Below are 15,397 nucleotides of genomic sequence, written 5' to 3' on the forward strand. Positions count from 1 at the left end.
CCTTTGCAGGCTTAGACGTTTGCAGTGTGGTGTAGGTGGTGTAGACCAGTCACCAGACCTACTGGAAGGCCTTGGGAAAGGGTAATATTAATCTTCATTAAAATCGCTGCTTGAAGCTAGTTATTTTTGTATCGGAAAAGAAAAGAGAACTTGCAAATCTTCCCACACGAGCCCTCTTTTCCCAAGGATCTATTCATACATCTAATCATGAACCCATATCGGTGGATCGAAAATCGACGAACAAGCACATTAGATATTATCGTTTCGGAGCATACTCCGGCTTCAGCGTCCACTTGCCGCGTCGGCTGCGGCCGCCCTTCTCCAGCACCGCAATGGTGTTGAGCATCTCCTTGAACTCGGCGGTCTTCTGCGGCGTCGTGCAATGGTGGTTGAACTGGTCGATCAGCATCTGCGTGTAGACCGAGCCGCCATGGGCCGTGATGAAGTCGCGCAGCAGGGTGATGAAGTCGATCCCACTGGGCGCCGCCCGCGACGACGTTGCCAACGGGGCCGGGCTGTTCGTGTTGCTGCGCGAGGCGGGAGAAGGTCTCTGCGAGGCCGCGCCGCCGGCAGAAGAGGAAAGATTGGCGAGGATGCTGGCGGACGAGGGGCCGGCGCCCGCCCGTCTCGCGCTGCTGCCGCCGCCGCCGCCGCCGCCTCCTCTCGCGAAGGGGGAGGATATCCGCTCTTCGGGTCGGCCGGCCACGCCGAACTGGCCGGTCCAGGTGGGCGTGCCGATGGGGACGGACCGCGCGGCTTCCCCGGCCCGCCGGAGCTCTTCCGCTGCTTCGGCGGCCACGCGCTTGGCTTCGGCCTCGATGATCTTGGGATCGGCCCGGACGACGCGCTTGCCGTTCAGGATCTGGTCGTGCTCCAGCGCTGAGTGCACGCCGGAGCGCGCGAAGATCTTCTCCATGATGCGCGCTTCTTGGTTTGCATTACCCGGGCCGCTGCCGGCGGTGGGCTTGGAGTCGCTTTGTTGTTGCTGCTGCTGCTGTTCCTGTTCGCCTTGGTATTCTTCGATCGATGCAACGCCCGCCGCTTTGCGGATGTCCCTCTTCTCGTCTTCAACGTCTGCGGGGTTTGCAGCGGTTGAGGCTGTGGGTTTGGAGACATTGTTGTTGTCGCCGTTCTTGAAGGTCGTGGCTGCGGTGTCTTTGAAGATCTTGCTGGTCTCGGTGGCCCCTTGGTTATCCTCGCCAAGGGAGAAGAGATCGTGCAAGTCGCTCATCTGGAATGTCTGTCGTTGATTGGGGTCCTTCAGGATCTTGTTGGTGAGGAACTGCTTGAAGATCTGACGATGGTAGATCTTTTCCTCGATGGTCCCGGCCGTCATCAGTCGATAGATCGTGACGTCCCGCTTCTGCCCCAGTCTCCACGCCCGCTCGCGGGCTTGCATATCTGTCGAAGGGTTCCAGTCCGGATCGTAGATGATGACCCGATCCGCACCGGTGAGGTTCACACCCAGTCCGCCAACCTTGGTCGTAAGCAGGAAGACGTGAAGGTCTGGGTCGTTGTTGAACTCATCAACCATCGTCTGCCGGTGCTGAATCGGGGTAGTGCCATCCATTCGGCGGTAATTGAATCCAGACATCGCCCGCACGAACTTTTCCAAGATGTCTAACATGATTCGATGTTGGCAGAAGAGTAGGGTCTTGTGTCCAGTGTCCTTCCATAGTTCAAGCAGTGATTTTACGACCTGCATCTTGCCAGATCTGCTGCCGCTTCCGTAGTCCTTTGCGGAGGACTGGAGTTTGTGGCTTGGGAGGTCGGGATGGTTGCAGATCTTTCGTAAGATATCAACACCGTACAGGACCTGTCGGCGTTTGTTGAGGATAGCTTGCATCTCGGATGAGCCAAGGAATGCCTCGTATGCCTCTCGTTGCACCTTGGTCAGTTTGCAGAAGAGAACCTGCTCGCTTTTCTTGGGAAGGTCTGAAGCCACGTCTATCTTGAAGCGCTGCAGAAGATAGGGACTGATCGCGTCTTTCAGAGTCTCAGCACACTTGACGGCGGTTTGAACCTGCAGGTTCGAGGCGTTTGCATAACCACCTTGACGGATCGGGAACTCAAATTGATTGCGAAAGTTCACCAGAGTCCCCAGTCGCATCGGGAAGACGAAGTCGAATAACGACCAGAGCTCTGTGAGGTTATTCTGCATGGGGGTTCCTGAAAGAATGATCCGATGTGGCGTCCGAAGCTCTTTGCAGTGAATCGTAATCGAGGTATTCGGGTTGCGGATCTTGTGGCCTTCATCCAGAACAGCGCAACCCCACTCAATTGGGATCGCAAGAGAGGCGTAGGTCTGTAGACCCGAGTAGGTCGTCACTAGCACATGTCCTTCTTCGACCACGCGCTTAACGACTCTGCGCGCCGCTTTCAATCCATTGGGCATACGGCGAGAAGTGGCAGCATTCCAGGCCTGGGACAGTAATGCGTCCTCCCTGCTACTTTCACTTCGAAGGTTGACCATCCCACTGCCTGAGGTGTGTAAGATGGAGACGCGAAGAGGGGGCCACCAGCGGTGGAATTCATTCACCCATTGCTTCATGACGGTTGCGGGGCACACGATGACCACAGGCCGAGTGAGCTGTTTGCTGTAATGCAGACCAGCGATGAACGCAATGACCTGAATGGTCTTGCCCAGACCCATCTCATCACCGATGATACCACCAACCTGCTGCTGCTGCAACTCCCACAGCCACTGTACTCCAGTCTTTTGATAGTCAAACAACAAGGCATGGATATCGCCAGGTATACGATATCCGTTGTCAAAATGCATATCTGGGACAGTTGGGTGAGGCTTGAACCACTCGTCTTGTTCCTGATCTTCGTCTGGAACCGGATCTTCATTCATGGCCACATCGCCATCTTCTCTTGATTGTTGGGTCTTACGCGCACGTTCTCTTGCTGCACTCCTGCGACTGACCCACGATTGCAGTCTTGTTTGATACACTGTCTCGTTGCCATCGTCCAGCCCGCTGAAGTCTTCCATCTCGTCAGAAGACGTCTTACTTTTCTTCTTCTGGGACAATGCTCGCTCTGGCTGCCCTTCAGGAGCCCAGTCCTCTTCAAAATCGAGCTGTGACTCTTCACCTTCCGACGCCACATAATTGGAGTCATCATCTTTCTCCGACTGAGTGCCACCGGGAGCTTCTGAGCTATAACCCAGCTCCTCTTGTTTCTCATGAATCTTCTTATAGGGCTGCGCATGCCCCAGCTTTCGACGTTTTACACTTCGAGTGTCCGCCGACAGATCCGTGCTGTCAGGGCCACTGGACACATCGAAATCAAACCCCGGTTGCACAAGGTTCCGGTGTGAGACTGCCGATCGAGCCTTGAAGCGTTCCAGAGCCTCTGCCTCATTATGCTCGTCCTCGGCGTCGATAAGAGCATCCTGCAGACTAGCAAGCGGACCGTGGTCCGGGCCATGACTCATGTTCATGAAAGGGGTGATCTTCCCCGTGCGAATGAGGTAGTCCCTCCGAGACTCGTTAGGTAGGCGTCCGATTCTCGAGGCCTCGCCACCACCCTCTTGCTCCCGACTTCTGTCGACGATGCGCTGCTGGATATCGACAAGGTCATTGGCCAACGCCGTGTTGCGCGACTCGAGGGTCTGGAGTTCATTCTGCGCGCGCACCCTCGCGGCGGTCCCGATGGGCTGGGAAAGCCGCTGGTGGAGTTTCAAGATCTGTGACTCGACCTTCCTGCGAGAAGAACAGTGAGCGCCGCTCTATGGAGCATAGCACGGAGGGGGGCCGGAGTGATCATACTGTTTCTCGCGGGTAGTCCGCTCCAGTCTCTTGGTGTCGCGCTCATCGGCCTGTTCCAGGAGCAGCTTGTCTGCCTGCGAGCGTGGTTACTAACTCATTCGTCCAGAGGTGCATCGCATGTGGGGCCATGCTACTTGCCTGGCGGGCGATGTCTCTCTCCAGATCATCCTGATCGCGGACATCGGCCTGCAGCTCTTTCAAGCGGCTCGCCTCGTTGATCGCCACTGAGGGTCCGGACGACTGTGCATATGTGACAGCTGCGTCAGACGACTTCGTTGGGTCTTGTTTCACAGGGTCTGGGGCACTTGAGCCTTCCGCCTCGTGCTTAATACTCGTTTCGTCATCCATGATTGGATCGGCGTTTAATCATATCTCTTGAGACCCAGGTTTGCTGCTTTTCCTTGCGCGGTTACAGCTTATATGGGAAGAGCGGATCTAGCGGCCTTGAAGTAGACTTGAAAGTACAGGCCAGGAATCCGATTCAAGATGATGATGGTGGAGCCTTACGGTGGGTTGCTGTAGAGCAACACACACTGTGAGCGATGACCTAGGCGGTGATCATCAGTGCCTGAGATCTCAGGTTACGGGTTGCCTAGAAACTTGGATCGGATCACGTGCCTCTTGCCTGTGCAGTACGTCATTTCCCTACAGACTTGGTGGTGCTTGTAGCACAGCAGAGAGTCCAAGTACACAAGTATCTAACATCATAAGAAGCATGTCTATAAGTCGTTCCCTGCTCAACTGTGCCTACAAGATCGCACGAGAACAATCACCGATCGACTAGCGGGTCGCCTGCATCTGCTGTGTAATTATGCTCATCCAGCTGCAGCTATCCTTATAGTGCCAGCGATCGCGAAAAGAACTTTTTACATACTCCGTACTGTTCTAGAATTCATGAACGACATCTTACTCTGGCTTTCAAAGCTCGGTTTCACAGCTGATAGCGGTCGGACCAAGCCACATGGGATTGGTTCCAGCGACCGCTTGCGCGTCCATCTACCTCCCTTGAACTAAGATAACATAGCGGGGAACTTTGACACTATCGAACGATGGATCCCCTCGATTAGGGGCGGCCTCCTACAGTCACACATGTTCCTATAGTCTAATCAACCCATCCGACGATCCACACCATAAAAATAAACCTCACCTGAGCAAGAGCCAGTGGCAAGCCTTACACAAACCACATTTCACGAATTCCGATCTGCCGATCGCACAAATCCTCTCTACGATGAAAGCAGCACTAGTGGTAGTCGATATGCAAGAGGACTTTTGTCCGCCCGTACGTTTCTTCCTCCCTCAAAAAAACCCCGAATCCAATCTACGAAAGCACTAGAGAACTCAAACTAACCACTTACGACTCCCGAAAACAGAACGGCTCCCTAGCCGTCGAAGGCGCGCGCGACCTCGCCCCAACGATCAACAGGCTCCTCGCGCACCGGGGCTTCAGCTTCCGCGTCTCCTCGCAGGACTACCACCCGGCGGACCACATCTCCTTCGCCCCGAACCACCCGGCGCCCAACAACGTCCCCTTCGAGTGTACCATCACGCTGACCAACCCGGCGCCGGGCAAGCACACCGACACCAAACCGCAGCGGCTGTGGCCGGTGCACTGCGTGGCGGACACGCCGGGCGCGGCGCTGATCCCGGAGCTCGACGCGGCGCGCATCGACCTGTTCGTCAGGAAGGGGCTGGACGCCCGCGTGGAGATGTACTCGGTGTTCGCGGATGCGTTCGGCAACCGCAACAGCCTCGAGCGGAACCGGCGCTCGGTGGATTGTGATCTCGAGGCCGAGCTGCGGGCGCGGGGCGTAACGGCGGTGTTCTCGGTAGGGGTGGCGGGCGATTACTGCGTCAAGTGCACGGCGATCGATGCGGCGAGGGCCGGGTTTCGGAGTTATTTCGTGGAGGATGCGACGCGGTGCGTGGATCCCGGGGAAGGATGGGAGGAGGCGCGGCGGGAGTTGAGGGAGGCCGGGGTCGTGATTGTGAGGTCGGATGGGCCTGAGATTGCGGGTTTGGTTGAGTGATTCGATGAGTCTTTGAATGGCACGGGGGAAGGGGTGTTTTAAGGGTTGTTTAATGGAGGTGCGTTGGTTGGGAAGGCGATGGATTGGTGACTGGACTGGCGCTAAAAGAGCCCCGAATGCTTGGGATTGTCTCGCCAAGTAAAAACTGTTATTTTGTGGGGAACAACTCACTTGGCACGTCACTTCTACCACTAGACTATACTATATTTAAGATGATCATTGAGGATGGCCAAATTTAGGTCGGCTCCGTCATACTGTTTGGATACTGTAGGATTGAATGTGCAGGCCCAATTACCCAATTATCGGACTGCTATCACACACGGTGTCCTGTACAGTGAGTACTGTACATGCCTGATGACAGCCTCTGTACTCCGGATGCGGGCGATGATCTTCACGGCCCGGGGGGAAGGGGTCTCTGACTGACCCAGAACCATCAACCAGAGACTCGGAGTGAGGCGTCACTGCAGACTCCTACTGGCGAGCCGGATATATGCTATCGAGATATTGTATCGAAGTGGCACACCATATGACTTTCATTAAGCTGGATAGATGAGACTTACTCCTGAAGTCAACCCACTATACCTACCCCTAACAAAGGAGGTGACAATCTACTCCGTACTCCGTACACTCCACTCTATCGGTAGAGACAATATCGACGCCTCATTCAGGAATGCACAGGGACTCGGCGTCTGCCTTATTGACTTCCTCACCTACCTATAATCATCATCAGGCAGTTGCACTCTCCTTTCTCAGCCCTGCACATCCATGCCTTTTCCAATGATCGCCATTAGTTGCCACTTCCGGACCCGCCGCAATGCCCGTTAAGGTCATACCAACAGGGTCAGAATAAGGTTGACAGTGAAAGCTACGGGGGGTAAACTACCTACAAATCACACTCCCTCCTCCCTCCGCCCTCTTCCCCTTCTCACTTACCTGTCAAAGCTGTATACACCTCGGCGGCTCCTTTTATTGTGCCCAGAATCCTTCCCTTGTCCTCATTTCTAGACCTTCGTCCCGAACAAACATCCCCACCCTGCAACCCTCCACTTTACCTTAACTCAGGAGAGAAGATGCCACCCACAACGGTCGCAGCAATGCCAACAACAACGGCCTTCCCCCCGCGCCAGCGACAGGGATACCTGACCGAGAAACTCCCACTAGCCAGCGTGACCGACTCCCCCACACCAACCATCTCAAACCACAACGCCCCCAAAGAAGAAGCACCAGAAGAAACATCCCTACCCTACTGGCTCATGAACATCCCCCAGTCCCAATGGACCCCCACCTGTCCCAGCTACCTCCGCGACATCTCGCAAAAGAACATCGACATCCTCTCAACCCCAGACCACCTCTACCAAAGACAAGGATGGAACCTCGTCACAGAGCTCGTCCGTATGTGCGTTGCGTTGCGTTGCGTCGCGTATCGTATTCGTTTATCTCATATAGCGGAAGCTATTTGCGTCACAGACCCAGTCGCTAACCGAGATCCCCCGGTGATGGGAATGATGGCCAGGCACGAACCGAATCGACCGCTTCCAGCGCCTCCCCAGCGATCTGCGCCGGTACCTGGAGTACAAGGAGCGGATCATCGCCGAGCACGGGTCGATCATGCGCTTCGTCGTGAAGGAGCGCTTGCGGTGGGGGGAAGGCCGGCAGAGTGATTTGCGGGCCAAGGGGCGGCCGTTCGAGTTCGATGGTTTGTCTCCTTTGTGCCCTCCGACTCATTCCAACAACAAAGAAACTTCGATCAAAAGGTACAAGCTAATCCCGCCTAATCCACAAACGTAGAGGACCTCCGCATCTTATACAACGACTGGCCCTACGGCCTCGAGCCGGACATCGTGCACCTCGTGGTGTGGACCAAATTCCCGCTGGAGGAGGATCCGGTCGTTGATGATTTGACGCCGCGCGCGCGCCGCGAGATCGACGGGTTCGTGCGGCGGACGTTCCATGCGCGCATGGCGCCGGAGCAGGTAACTTTTCTGTTCTGGAGGGGTCTGAGTCAGTGGAGAAGTGCGGTTTTTGCTGATCATGAGGTGATTCCCCAGGTAACCTGGTTCCGGAACTGGCGGTCGCTCAAGTCGGTCCATGCCGTCGAGCATTTCCATGTCATGCTGTATCGGCCCCCGCCCGCGTTTTTGGAGGAGATTACCCGCGGCGATTGCCCGGCGCACGTGATCGGGTAGCTTGGCTGCTTGGTTCAAGGAGGTTGCGACCTTGGGGTCTCCGAAGCGGATTGAATGGGATATTAGCGCGATCTGACATAGACTTGCTAAAGGAGGTTGTTTGATGTTGGAAGATGATTTGCTCGTGCTGCGATCATATAGGGCTAATTTTCTTTAAGCTTTGAATTTTAACGTAGTGCAATTTGTTATGGCCTTATCGCACTACAACCATGGGTTGACTAGCACACCCAGGAACTATACTACTAATATCGAGAATATTGCTGCTAATCACCTATCTTGAACAGAGAAAGTATTGAATTGATTTTAATGATTATCATAGTATATACCGCAAGTTCTATCAGTTGGCTTATCAGCGCCACCGCCTGCCAAGCGCTGGATGGAAATTATGCAAGTTCAAATGTACTTTACAAGCTCCGCTGATATCCGTCATATCCAAGCTTCAAGAAAGTAAATAGACAGACAGTCAGAGCTGAAACAAGGGAAGAAGAATGGCCCCAAGGTGGGCTAATCGACCGGTAGAGGCCAAACACTCTACCACCCAAAGATGTCGCCGACGCTAAGTATGCTCCACCGCACACCGGCCACGGAGAACAAGATAAGGACAATGTCGACGACACCCAGTACAGCGGCGCCCATCATGAAGCGGGGGCTGAAGATCCGGTACAACATGAGGTGACGGCGCAGATGGCCGGCCCACATCGTGGTTGCCACGTTGATGGTGGCGAAATACAAGATGTAGGTGCTCGCCGCTTGGATGGCGTCGGAGAGGATGCGGATCGCCGGGTTGCTCGCCTTGCTCGTCGACGTGGCTTCCTCGCTGAGTTGCAGAGGCCGCTTCCAGAGGACGGTCAGGGGAACGGCGACCGCGGTGAGGATCTGGGGACCGAAGGTGTTGAGAACGACGAGGACCGGAGACCAAGGGTACTGCACCGAGGACAGAGGAATGAAAGCGGACTCCCACTGGATGCTGCTCAACGTGGCTTGGTGGCCCGTCTTGAAATAGTAGAACGAGCCCAGAACCGCCAAGATGATTGGTCCGATCGACGAATTGCTAGTCACCAGGCCGTTGGTGTCAAGGATTTCGAGCAAGGAGAGGATCTGCCAGAGCAGCAGCCCCATCGCTCCCTGGCCCATGGGCTTCTGCATAAGGATAATGCCAAGGCAGAAGTTGACGACCAAGAGAAAGTACCGCGTTCCATAGACGTTGCCGAAACCCAAGATTGTGACGGTCGTTCTCCCTGCTGACGAGAACGAGAATGTTTTACCCTTGGCTTCAGAGTCGTTGTTGCCCTGGCTGACGTTGATGCTGATGCACGGCTTGGTGTAGATAAACGCTGTCGTGCCTGCAACAAAAGCCAGAGCTAGGACAAGCTGAGCCAGGAAGACCCGGCTTGACTTCAATGTCTCCTTGCTCACGGGTAGCCACTCACCATCGTCGGCACCCTCGAGCACCCAGAAGACAGCAACCACGAATAGCCCCAGTCGGAACGCAGACCCGATCCAGAGAGGGGCGGCGCCTTGATACGATTTCGAACCTGCGTAAAAGGACTTTACAACGGTCGGGAGTACAAAGGCCAAGATCAGGGGGATGATGAGCTGCCAAGGGGCGGAGGTCGAAGATGTTGCCGACGAGTAGTAAGTCGACCGACAAAATGGCATTTGCTCTTCGCGACACAGGCGAGACATAGATGCCACTCTTCCCAAGATGACGAAGAGAATGGAATGATAGACACCTAGAACCCGGTCCGCCGTCAACTTCTGGCGCATCGAAGATACACCAGCAAGAACACCAAAAGTTGAAAGGAAGAACAAGAGTATTTCATCTTCCCAGATAGTGTAAGAATTAGAAGCAAAGCCGACAGACTGTGCAACGGTGAAGACGATAGCAAGCCAACCCCACAATGTCTTAGGTAGAGGCACTTTTAGTTGCCTGGGGCTGGAGAACAAAGACCATGAAGCACTGAGGATTCCTCCTGTGGCTGCGAATAAGACTGATTCTTCGATCAGCGGGCTAGCACCCACACCTATAAGCACAAGCAGAGCGCCAGTGATAGCACCCAGACCAGTGCCTGCTCCAACGGATGTAAGCAGAGCGTTATTGAGCTCTGTCTGCCGCGTCCTGATACCACGTGCATAAAACACAAGCAAGACGATTGCAGCAAGCAGAATAGCGATACCCTGGGCCATACTCCACTCGTCAAATTTGGCCCATAGGCTGCGACAAACTTGAAGGGTGTTCCGCTGGTAGTGCCTATACGAGTCGTAGACCGGTCGCAGTGTAGAGGGATTGGATTTGCCCACACAGGGGATATTCTGCCAGTCGTTCTCTGCTGCATTCCACAATTCAATTGACTGAAGGCTGTTGCCTTCTTCCGCCCCGCGTACCGATGCATACTCTTGCTGATAGCGTTTGATCTGAGCCGCAGTCAGACGGTTAACAGTCACTAGGTTCTTCCAGTTGTTGCCATTAGGCCCGACAAATGCTTCCTCAATCGGCGAACCAAGATTGTTGAAAGGGATGGGTATGCCGAGAAGAAGAGACAGCGTGGGCACAAGATCAACCTGCGGAATGAACCGGTTGCTGGCCTGTGCGGGCGGCTTGGCATTCTCTTCGCTGGTCCGCCCAAATACGCCCTTCTTCGAATACATCCACAATGCGGCATTTACTTCATCATCCGACTCGCCGCCGTGGTCACCCTTGGAATCCATGCCGTGGTCACCCATGACTACCAGAAGCGTTTTGTCGTCCAGCTTTGCCATCACATCGCGGATCAGTTTGTCCATTTGTTGAAGCTTCGCGGCCATTGCTGGGTGGTTGGGTCCGTAGCGGTGGCCCGCATGGTCGACTCCGAGATAGTGCCCGAAGACAACGTCCCATTTGGTGGCATTAGCAGGATGGAGAAGGGGAATGAGATGCTCCGTCACGCCGTTGTCAACAGTGTGCAGGTCCCAAACATTGAATGAATCATAAGGGCGTGTCATATTCGCATCGAAGTAGTCGGGGAAGAGTGACTGCCACGTATCATCACCCAAATGTACCAGAGTCTTCCCGGCCGCGCGGAGCTGAGCAACAATGTTATCCTCGTCAATGGCTGTTCCGGCAAAGTTGGAGCCAGCATCAACAAAAGTCGGCAGTGTTCCGGTTGTCAGTCCTTTCAGCCGCTGCAGCGTGGTTGTTGGCGGGTCAGCGATAAACGGAAGCAAAAAGGCGTTTTCCGGTTTGTTCACAGCTGTCTCGTAGAGGACGGGGATGTTATTATAGAATAGGGGGTCTGATCCCGCGTCCACATCCGAGGTAAAGGGAACCGTAAAATCATATCTCAGGGCATCGATGATGAGAACGACGGCCTTGTCAAATGACTTCTTATGCCAACACCCGTCATTTTTCTTGACACCTGTATCGGCTAATGGAAGCACATCGCATGAAGACTTGTTTTCCAGGACCATTCTAGTCAACAAGAACCCTTTGGTGAAGAAGAATATCCCCACGACATGCAGAAACCTATTGGTGGACGAGCATGAGCGGCGCGATTTCGCTGATTATCAGGGAGTTTGGGTCTGAAAGGTGTGGCTTACAAGAACCACACAAGCACTCCGAGAAGACCCAAGTGTTTCAATTTGAAGTCCCCTTCCAAGCCATTCAAAAAATTTTGCGCATTGTTGTTGGATACTTTGGGCACAGGTGTTTTGCGATCAGTGCGATCTGAGGCTCGCCCTGGAGAGCTTGTAGAAGCGGTCGCTGCATTCTCCATATGGTGACTCTCACGGCGAGAGCCTGTGTCGGTTGAGGACATCATCACAGGATGCGATGCTTAGCTGTGATGGGGTGGGTGAGTGACAAACGTGGAGCCGAAGAGCGGGGTGTGTGGCATTAGAACAGGGAGGTCAATGGCTCCTAAAACAAGGATCTGGTTAGCTTTTTGTTTTGGAGAGTTCTGCGTTGAGAAGCTTCAGAAGATCTTCAAGACTAACAAGAACTCATTGACACAAATAGGAGGTAATTGCGGTTCCTATTTTTTTTTTCTCGCGATTGCGCTTCTCCCTGTCGCTTGACACTTCGACGAACGGAATGGGGGGGGAGCTCAGTACGGCGCGAGCATGGTTCGCGCAGTATGAATCGATCCGGTCAAGGTGATGGAGGTCTCAGGGGCGAAAATCGCGCAGTTGAGGAGAAGGAACGAAGCATTGGGTAAGGGAAAGAATCCAGTGGACTCGATGCGCAACCCCCGTGACGTCGGGAAATCGGCGCTTTCGCTTTCGGCATCCCCTCCTTTCCTCCAATATTTCCGCCTTCATTGGCCGGAGCGGCTCGGAACATTCAAAGAACCCTGTGCGGTAGAAAGCGGGTCTGCCACTCGCCCACCACGCCCGTTTCGGCGATCCTGTTATTCCGCGCAATGTTTCCCCCATGTTGTGAATGCACGCAGAGCATACTCCATACATAGGCCCAGTATGCAACCCAACTTAGGTGGGGGGATCAGCTATCCTGTAGCTGATGTTCAATTACAACGCAACATTCAGAGAGCAAAACGTCACTGAGAGCTGATCCATGTAATTTACAGATATTGTGTCAATCTTGGTTCTAGTTCCTAAAATATATGTTTGCAGTACCAATGCACGGGCAAGTCAAGATACTAGTCCAGGATGTTATCTCCAAATTCTGGCGACAATCTCATGTCATCTTATCGTCTATCAGGAGTCATTGTACAGTCAATATCTTAGTAGTCTTAATCGAACTGCCCGCGAGGCTTATCGGACTGACATCCCTCGTATAACTGTTTGACCCCTCATTCTCCGCACGATGCATAGTCTGTGACTTCCTCTTCAATCGAGTATGCAAGCTTCCATTCTTCACAATAAGACAATATGTCACTTCCAGAGTCCTCAGTCAGGGGAGACTTCAGCAGGGTTCCAGTCATTGATCTGACCAATCTGCGCAGTCCCCAGCTTGATGAACGACGAGCGCTAGCAAGAGAAATCCATGATGCCTGTATGCAAGTTGGGTTTTTCTATATCACGGTCGGATAGCTCAACATCTGCCAGTATAATGACGACTAACATAGACCGACAGAATCATGGAATTTCCCAAGCGACTATCTCCGCACTTCATGAAGCAGCGTGCCAGTTCTTCGCTCTCCCAGACGACCGGAAATCACAATATTCCATAGCAAACTCCAAGGTCACTCTGACCAGAATTCTCTGTGTGGATTTAATTCTGACAAATAGGCCAGAAATTTCGCGGCTTCATGCCTCTGTATGCTGAGCAAATGACTGGACTCGAGCTTCAACAGCCAGACCCTGACAATGTCAGCACACCTGGAGCGTACTCGGAGTCCTTTGATGTGGGCTATGAGCTTGCAGCAGATCCTCAAAGAGAACCGCATGACTCCCTTCCATCTGATGACTTTGGTCTCTATGGCGACAACCAGTGGCCCTCTGAGGACGAATTGCCTGGTTTTCGAAGGACTTACATCGAATACTTCGCAGAGGCATTAACTCTATGTCGGTCCTTGATGCGAATCTTTGCTTTGGCACTCGACTTGCCAGAAGAGTTCTTCGACCCGATGATGGAGTACCCAGGCGCAACATCCAGAATGTTACACTATCCTCCACAATCGGCAAATGATACGTCCAGGATCGGCTTGGGCGCTCATACGGTGAGTTCATGGTTCTCCTGATTGATATAGATCAGCATCTTGCTCCGTGCCTTCCAGAAACCCTGATCGATAATGCAGGACTATGAGTGCATCACCATTCTTTCCCAGGACAAAGTGCCAGCCCTGCAAGTGCGTAACTCTAGCGAAGAGTGGATCACTGTTCAGCCCCTTCCAAACACGCTGGTGGTTAACATTGCGGATTGTTTGTCCATGTGGTAAAATCAGTATGGCAATTGCGAAGGGAAGATAGTAGCTGAAAATAAGCAGGACAAACCGAAGATTTAAATCGACTGTACACCGGGTTATCAATATCACCGGGGAAGAGCGATATACGATCCCCTTTTTCTTTGGGGTGGACTATAACACCACGGTATCAGTTTTGCCCAGCTGCATATCAGAAGACAGCCCGGCATGTCAAAAGCCTTTCGAGGCGGGAGAGGTAAGTAATATTCCAATGGCAATTTGAGTTCTGCCACTGACATGGTTCCAAAGTGGGTGCGCCGTCAATTGGCAGCCACGTATGTTGGATACGGCCAACGGCCGCCGGCCGAACAACGTTGACCCTGGACATAAGCAACGAAATCGGGTAATGCGCATCTTTCACCAACTACTTTATCATGATTGATTTGTGCTGATCAATGCTTTTCTTTGTATTACGCGAGATTGTCAAGATATGACAATTGTCGACCTTACTATGTGGTCAGTCTCCAGCGATGGTAAATCACTGTATAAGCAGTGGAAGAGCCATAAAGTGACTGTCGAAAGAACTTAATACATTATTTACTCTGTATTGATTATTTGAGGTACTGGTCCATGATATATGCTTACAGATAGTAACTGAAACCGTATTATCCTGTCTAATCATTCTTTGAAGTTGACAGGCTCGATAGTCTCAAGAAGAACAGGGGGTAAAGACCACGCAATTTCCAATGCCATTGTGCTCCGCAGCTGTGTGATGACCTTTGAATCTCTGATCCAATGCGAACATGTTCTTCTCTATATTACTTTTTACCTATTGGCAGTAGAATTTTGTGCAGCATTTTCACAAATAGGAAGCCAGGATTCCACCATAGCCAGCAGCCTCACACATCAAATCACTGTTCTGAGCGACTCGGTTGCTGCTCTTGTGCTCAGTTTTGTGTTCCAAGATTAATTCACATCATCATCACTGCATGTAGAAAATTATGACACTTTACCTTTGAGTAGGGCGGGCATGGTTTCTGGTCACCTTCTTGAGACTCTACCCTAATACCCTAAGAACAAGACTCCCAGTCGAAGGGCATAGAACGCACCTGGGCGATAGATACTTGAATGTAATTATACAATGCCAAGAGGACTGTAGAAAACTAGGGATCAAGCAATTATCCAGTGGGGTACGAGGTGGCTGGCTTTCGGGTGAGGAACTTGCGAGTTCTGAACCTCGTCTCCCGGCGGCGGATGTTGTCCCTCCCCAGAAAACGATAGTTACCACCACCACATCTTCCTCCACATCCACATCCACCACCACCACACCTCCGTTTCCCCAGAAACCCATCGCTCCTACCAATACTCAACAAATACCCACTTGATTCTAATCCTCAAAGTCAGTCATATAGTATAACTCCTCTCTCTTCATGGATGCCATTTCCATCTTACGTATGGCGGCCACAGAAAACCTACTATCCTCGTGATGTCATTGACTTCTGCTCGTCCATGACGCATCGCAGTCGTCGTTGACCGACAACAGCAATGCCCATGACACCACGACTACGCTG

The 15,397-nt window shown here is 52.9% G+C and overlaps 5 protein-coding genes across 5 annotated transcripts; 3 read left to right on the forward strand and 2 right to left on the reverse strand.

Annotated features, from left to right (window-relative positions):
- Positions 1-92: 92 nt before the first annotated feature.
- Positions 93-4,318, reverse strand: BO86DRAFT_391387 (DNA-dependent ATPase RAD26). The gene is made up of 3 exons (XM_025672579.1): positions 3,912-4,318; positions 3,774-3,847; positions 93-3,707 (listed from the first exon to the last, which is right to left on the reverse strand). The coding sequence occupies exons 1-3, from the start codon at positions 4,119-4,121 to the stop codon at positions 257-259; spliced, it is 3,735 nt and encodes a 1,244-aa protein (XP_025524829.1). The 5' UTR covers positions 4,122-4,318; the 3' UTR covers positions 93-256.
- Positions 4,319-4,779: 461 nt separating this feature from the next.
- On the forward strand, positions 4,780-5,913 carry BO86DRAFT_170917 (nicotinamidase). Its single transcript, XM_025666504.1, has 2 exons — positions 4,780-5,052; positions 5,144-5,913. Exons 1-2 carry the CDS (start codon positions 5,002-5,004, stop codon positions 5,798-5,800), a joined length of 708 nt encoding a protein of 235 aa, XP_025524830.1. The 5' UTR covers positions 4,780-5,001; the 3' UTR covers positions 5,801-5,913.
- Positions 5,914-6,690: 777 nt separating this feature from the next.
- BO86DRAFT_391389 (GIG1 family protein) lies at positions 6,691-8,172 on the forward strand. Its single transcript, XM_025672580.1, has 4 exons — positions 6,691-7,192; positions 7,314-7,496; positions 7,589-7,773; positions 7,849-8,172. The coding sequence occupies exons 1-4, from the start codon at positions 6,895-6,897 to the stop codon at positions 7,984-7,986; spliced, it is 804 nt and encodes a 267-aa protein (XP_025524831.1). The 5' UTR covers positions 6,691-6,894; the 3' UTR covers positions 7,987-8,172.
- Positions 8,173-8,312: 140 nt separating this feature from the next.
- On the reverse strand, positions 8,313-12,115 carry BO86DRAFT_367669 (mannose-ethanolamine phosphotransferase GPI13). Its single transcript, XM_025670166.1, has 3 exons — positions 11,959-12,115; positions 11,563-11,881; positions 8,313-11,488 (listed from the first exon to the last, which is right to left on the reverse strand). Exons 2-3 carry the CDS (start codon positions 11,781-11,783, stop codon positions 8,518-8,520), a joined length of 3,192 nt encoding a protein of 1,063 aa, XP_025524832.1. The 5' UTR covers positions 11,784-11,881; positions 11,959-12,115; the 3' UTR covers positions 8,313-8,517.
- Positions 12,116-12,852: 737 nt separating this feature from the next.
- BO86DRAFT_437384 (isopenicillin N synthase family dioxygenase) lies at positions 12,853-14,204 on the forward strand (the record flags this gene model as incomplete). Its single annotated transcript, XM_025676057.1, has 6 exons — positions 12,853-13,005; positions 13,058-13,165; positions 13,218-13,643; positions 13,722-13,858; positions 13,911-14,082; positions 14,136-14,204. The coding sequence occupies 6 exons, from the start codon at positions 12,853-12,855 to the stop codon at positions 14,202-14,204; spliced, it is 1,065 nt and encodes a 354-aa protein (XP_025524833.1).
- Between the last annotated feature and the right edge of the window lie 1,193 nt (positions 14,205-15,397).

Source organism: Aspergillus japonicus, assembly GCF_003184785.1.
Source record: "Aspergillus japonicus CBS 114.51 unplaced genomic scaffold BO86scaffold_51, whole genome shotgun sequence".
Lineage (NCBI taxonomy): Eukaryota > Fungi > Ascomycota > Eurotiomycetes > Eurotiales > Aspergillaceae > Aspergillus > Aspergillus japonicus.

What these genes read in the sequence shown, in the direction of transcription:
- BO86DRAFT_367669 (XM_025670166.1), bottom strand. Translation starts at nt 11,783, where the DNA reads ATGATGTCCTCAACCGACACAGGCTCTCGCCGTGAGAGTCACCATATG. An exon ending in GGAGTGCTTGTGTGGTTCTT is followed by an intron (nt 11,489 to 11,562) that starts GTAAGCCACACC and finishes GTCCACCAATAG; the next exon opens with GTTTCTGCATGTCGTGGGGA.
- BO86DRAFT_170917 (XM_025666504.1), top strand. Translation starts at nt 5,002, where the DNA reads ATGAAAGCAGCACTAGTGGTAGTCGATATGCAAGAGGACTTTTGTCCG. An exon ending in AAGAGGACTTTTGTCCGCCC is followed by an intron (nt 5,053 to 5,143) that starts GTACGTTTCTTC and finishes TCCCGAAAACAG; the next exon opens with AACGGCTCCCTAGCCGTCGA.
- BO86DRAFT_391389 (XM_025672580.1), top strand. Translation starts at nt 6,895, where the DNA reads ATGCCAACAACAACGGCCTTCCCCCCGCGCCAGCGACAGGGATACCTG. An exon ending in GCGGCCGTTCGAGTTCGATG is followed by an intron (nt 7,497 to 7,588) that starts GTTTGTCTCCTT and finishes CCACAAACGTAG; the next exon opens with AGGACCTCCGCATCTTATAC. An exon ending in CGCGCATGGCGCCGGAGCAG is followed by an intron (nt 7,774 to 7,848) that starts GTAACTTTTCTG and finishes GTGATTCCCCAG; the next exon opens with GTAACCTGGTTCCGGAACTG.
- BO86DRAFT_391387 (XM_025672579.1), bottom strand. Translation starts at nt 4,121, where the DNA reads ATGGATGACGAAACGAGTATTAAGCACGAGGCGGAAGGCTCAAGTGCC. An exon ending in AGAGAGACATCGCCCGCCAG is followed by an intron (nt 3,848 to 3,911) that starts GCAAGTAGCATG and finishes CCACGCTCGCAG; the next exon opens with GCAGACAAGCTGCTCCTGGA. An exon ending in CGGACTACCCGCGAGAAACA is followed by an intron (nt 3,708 to 3,773) that starts GTATGATCACTC and finishes TTCTTCTCGCAG; the next exon opens with GAAGGTCGAGTCACAGATCT.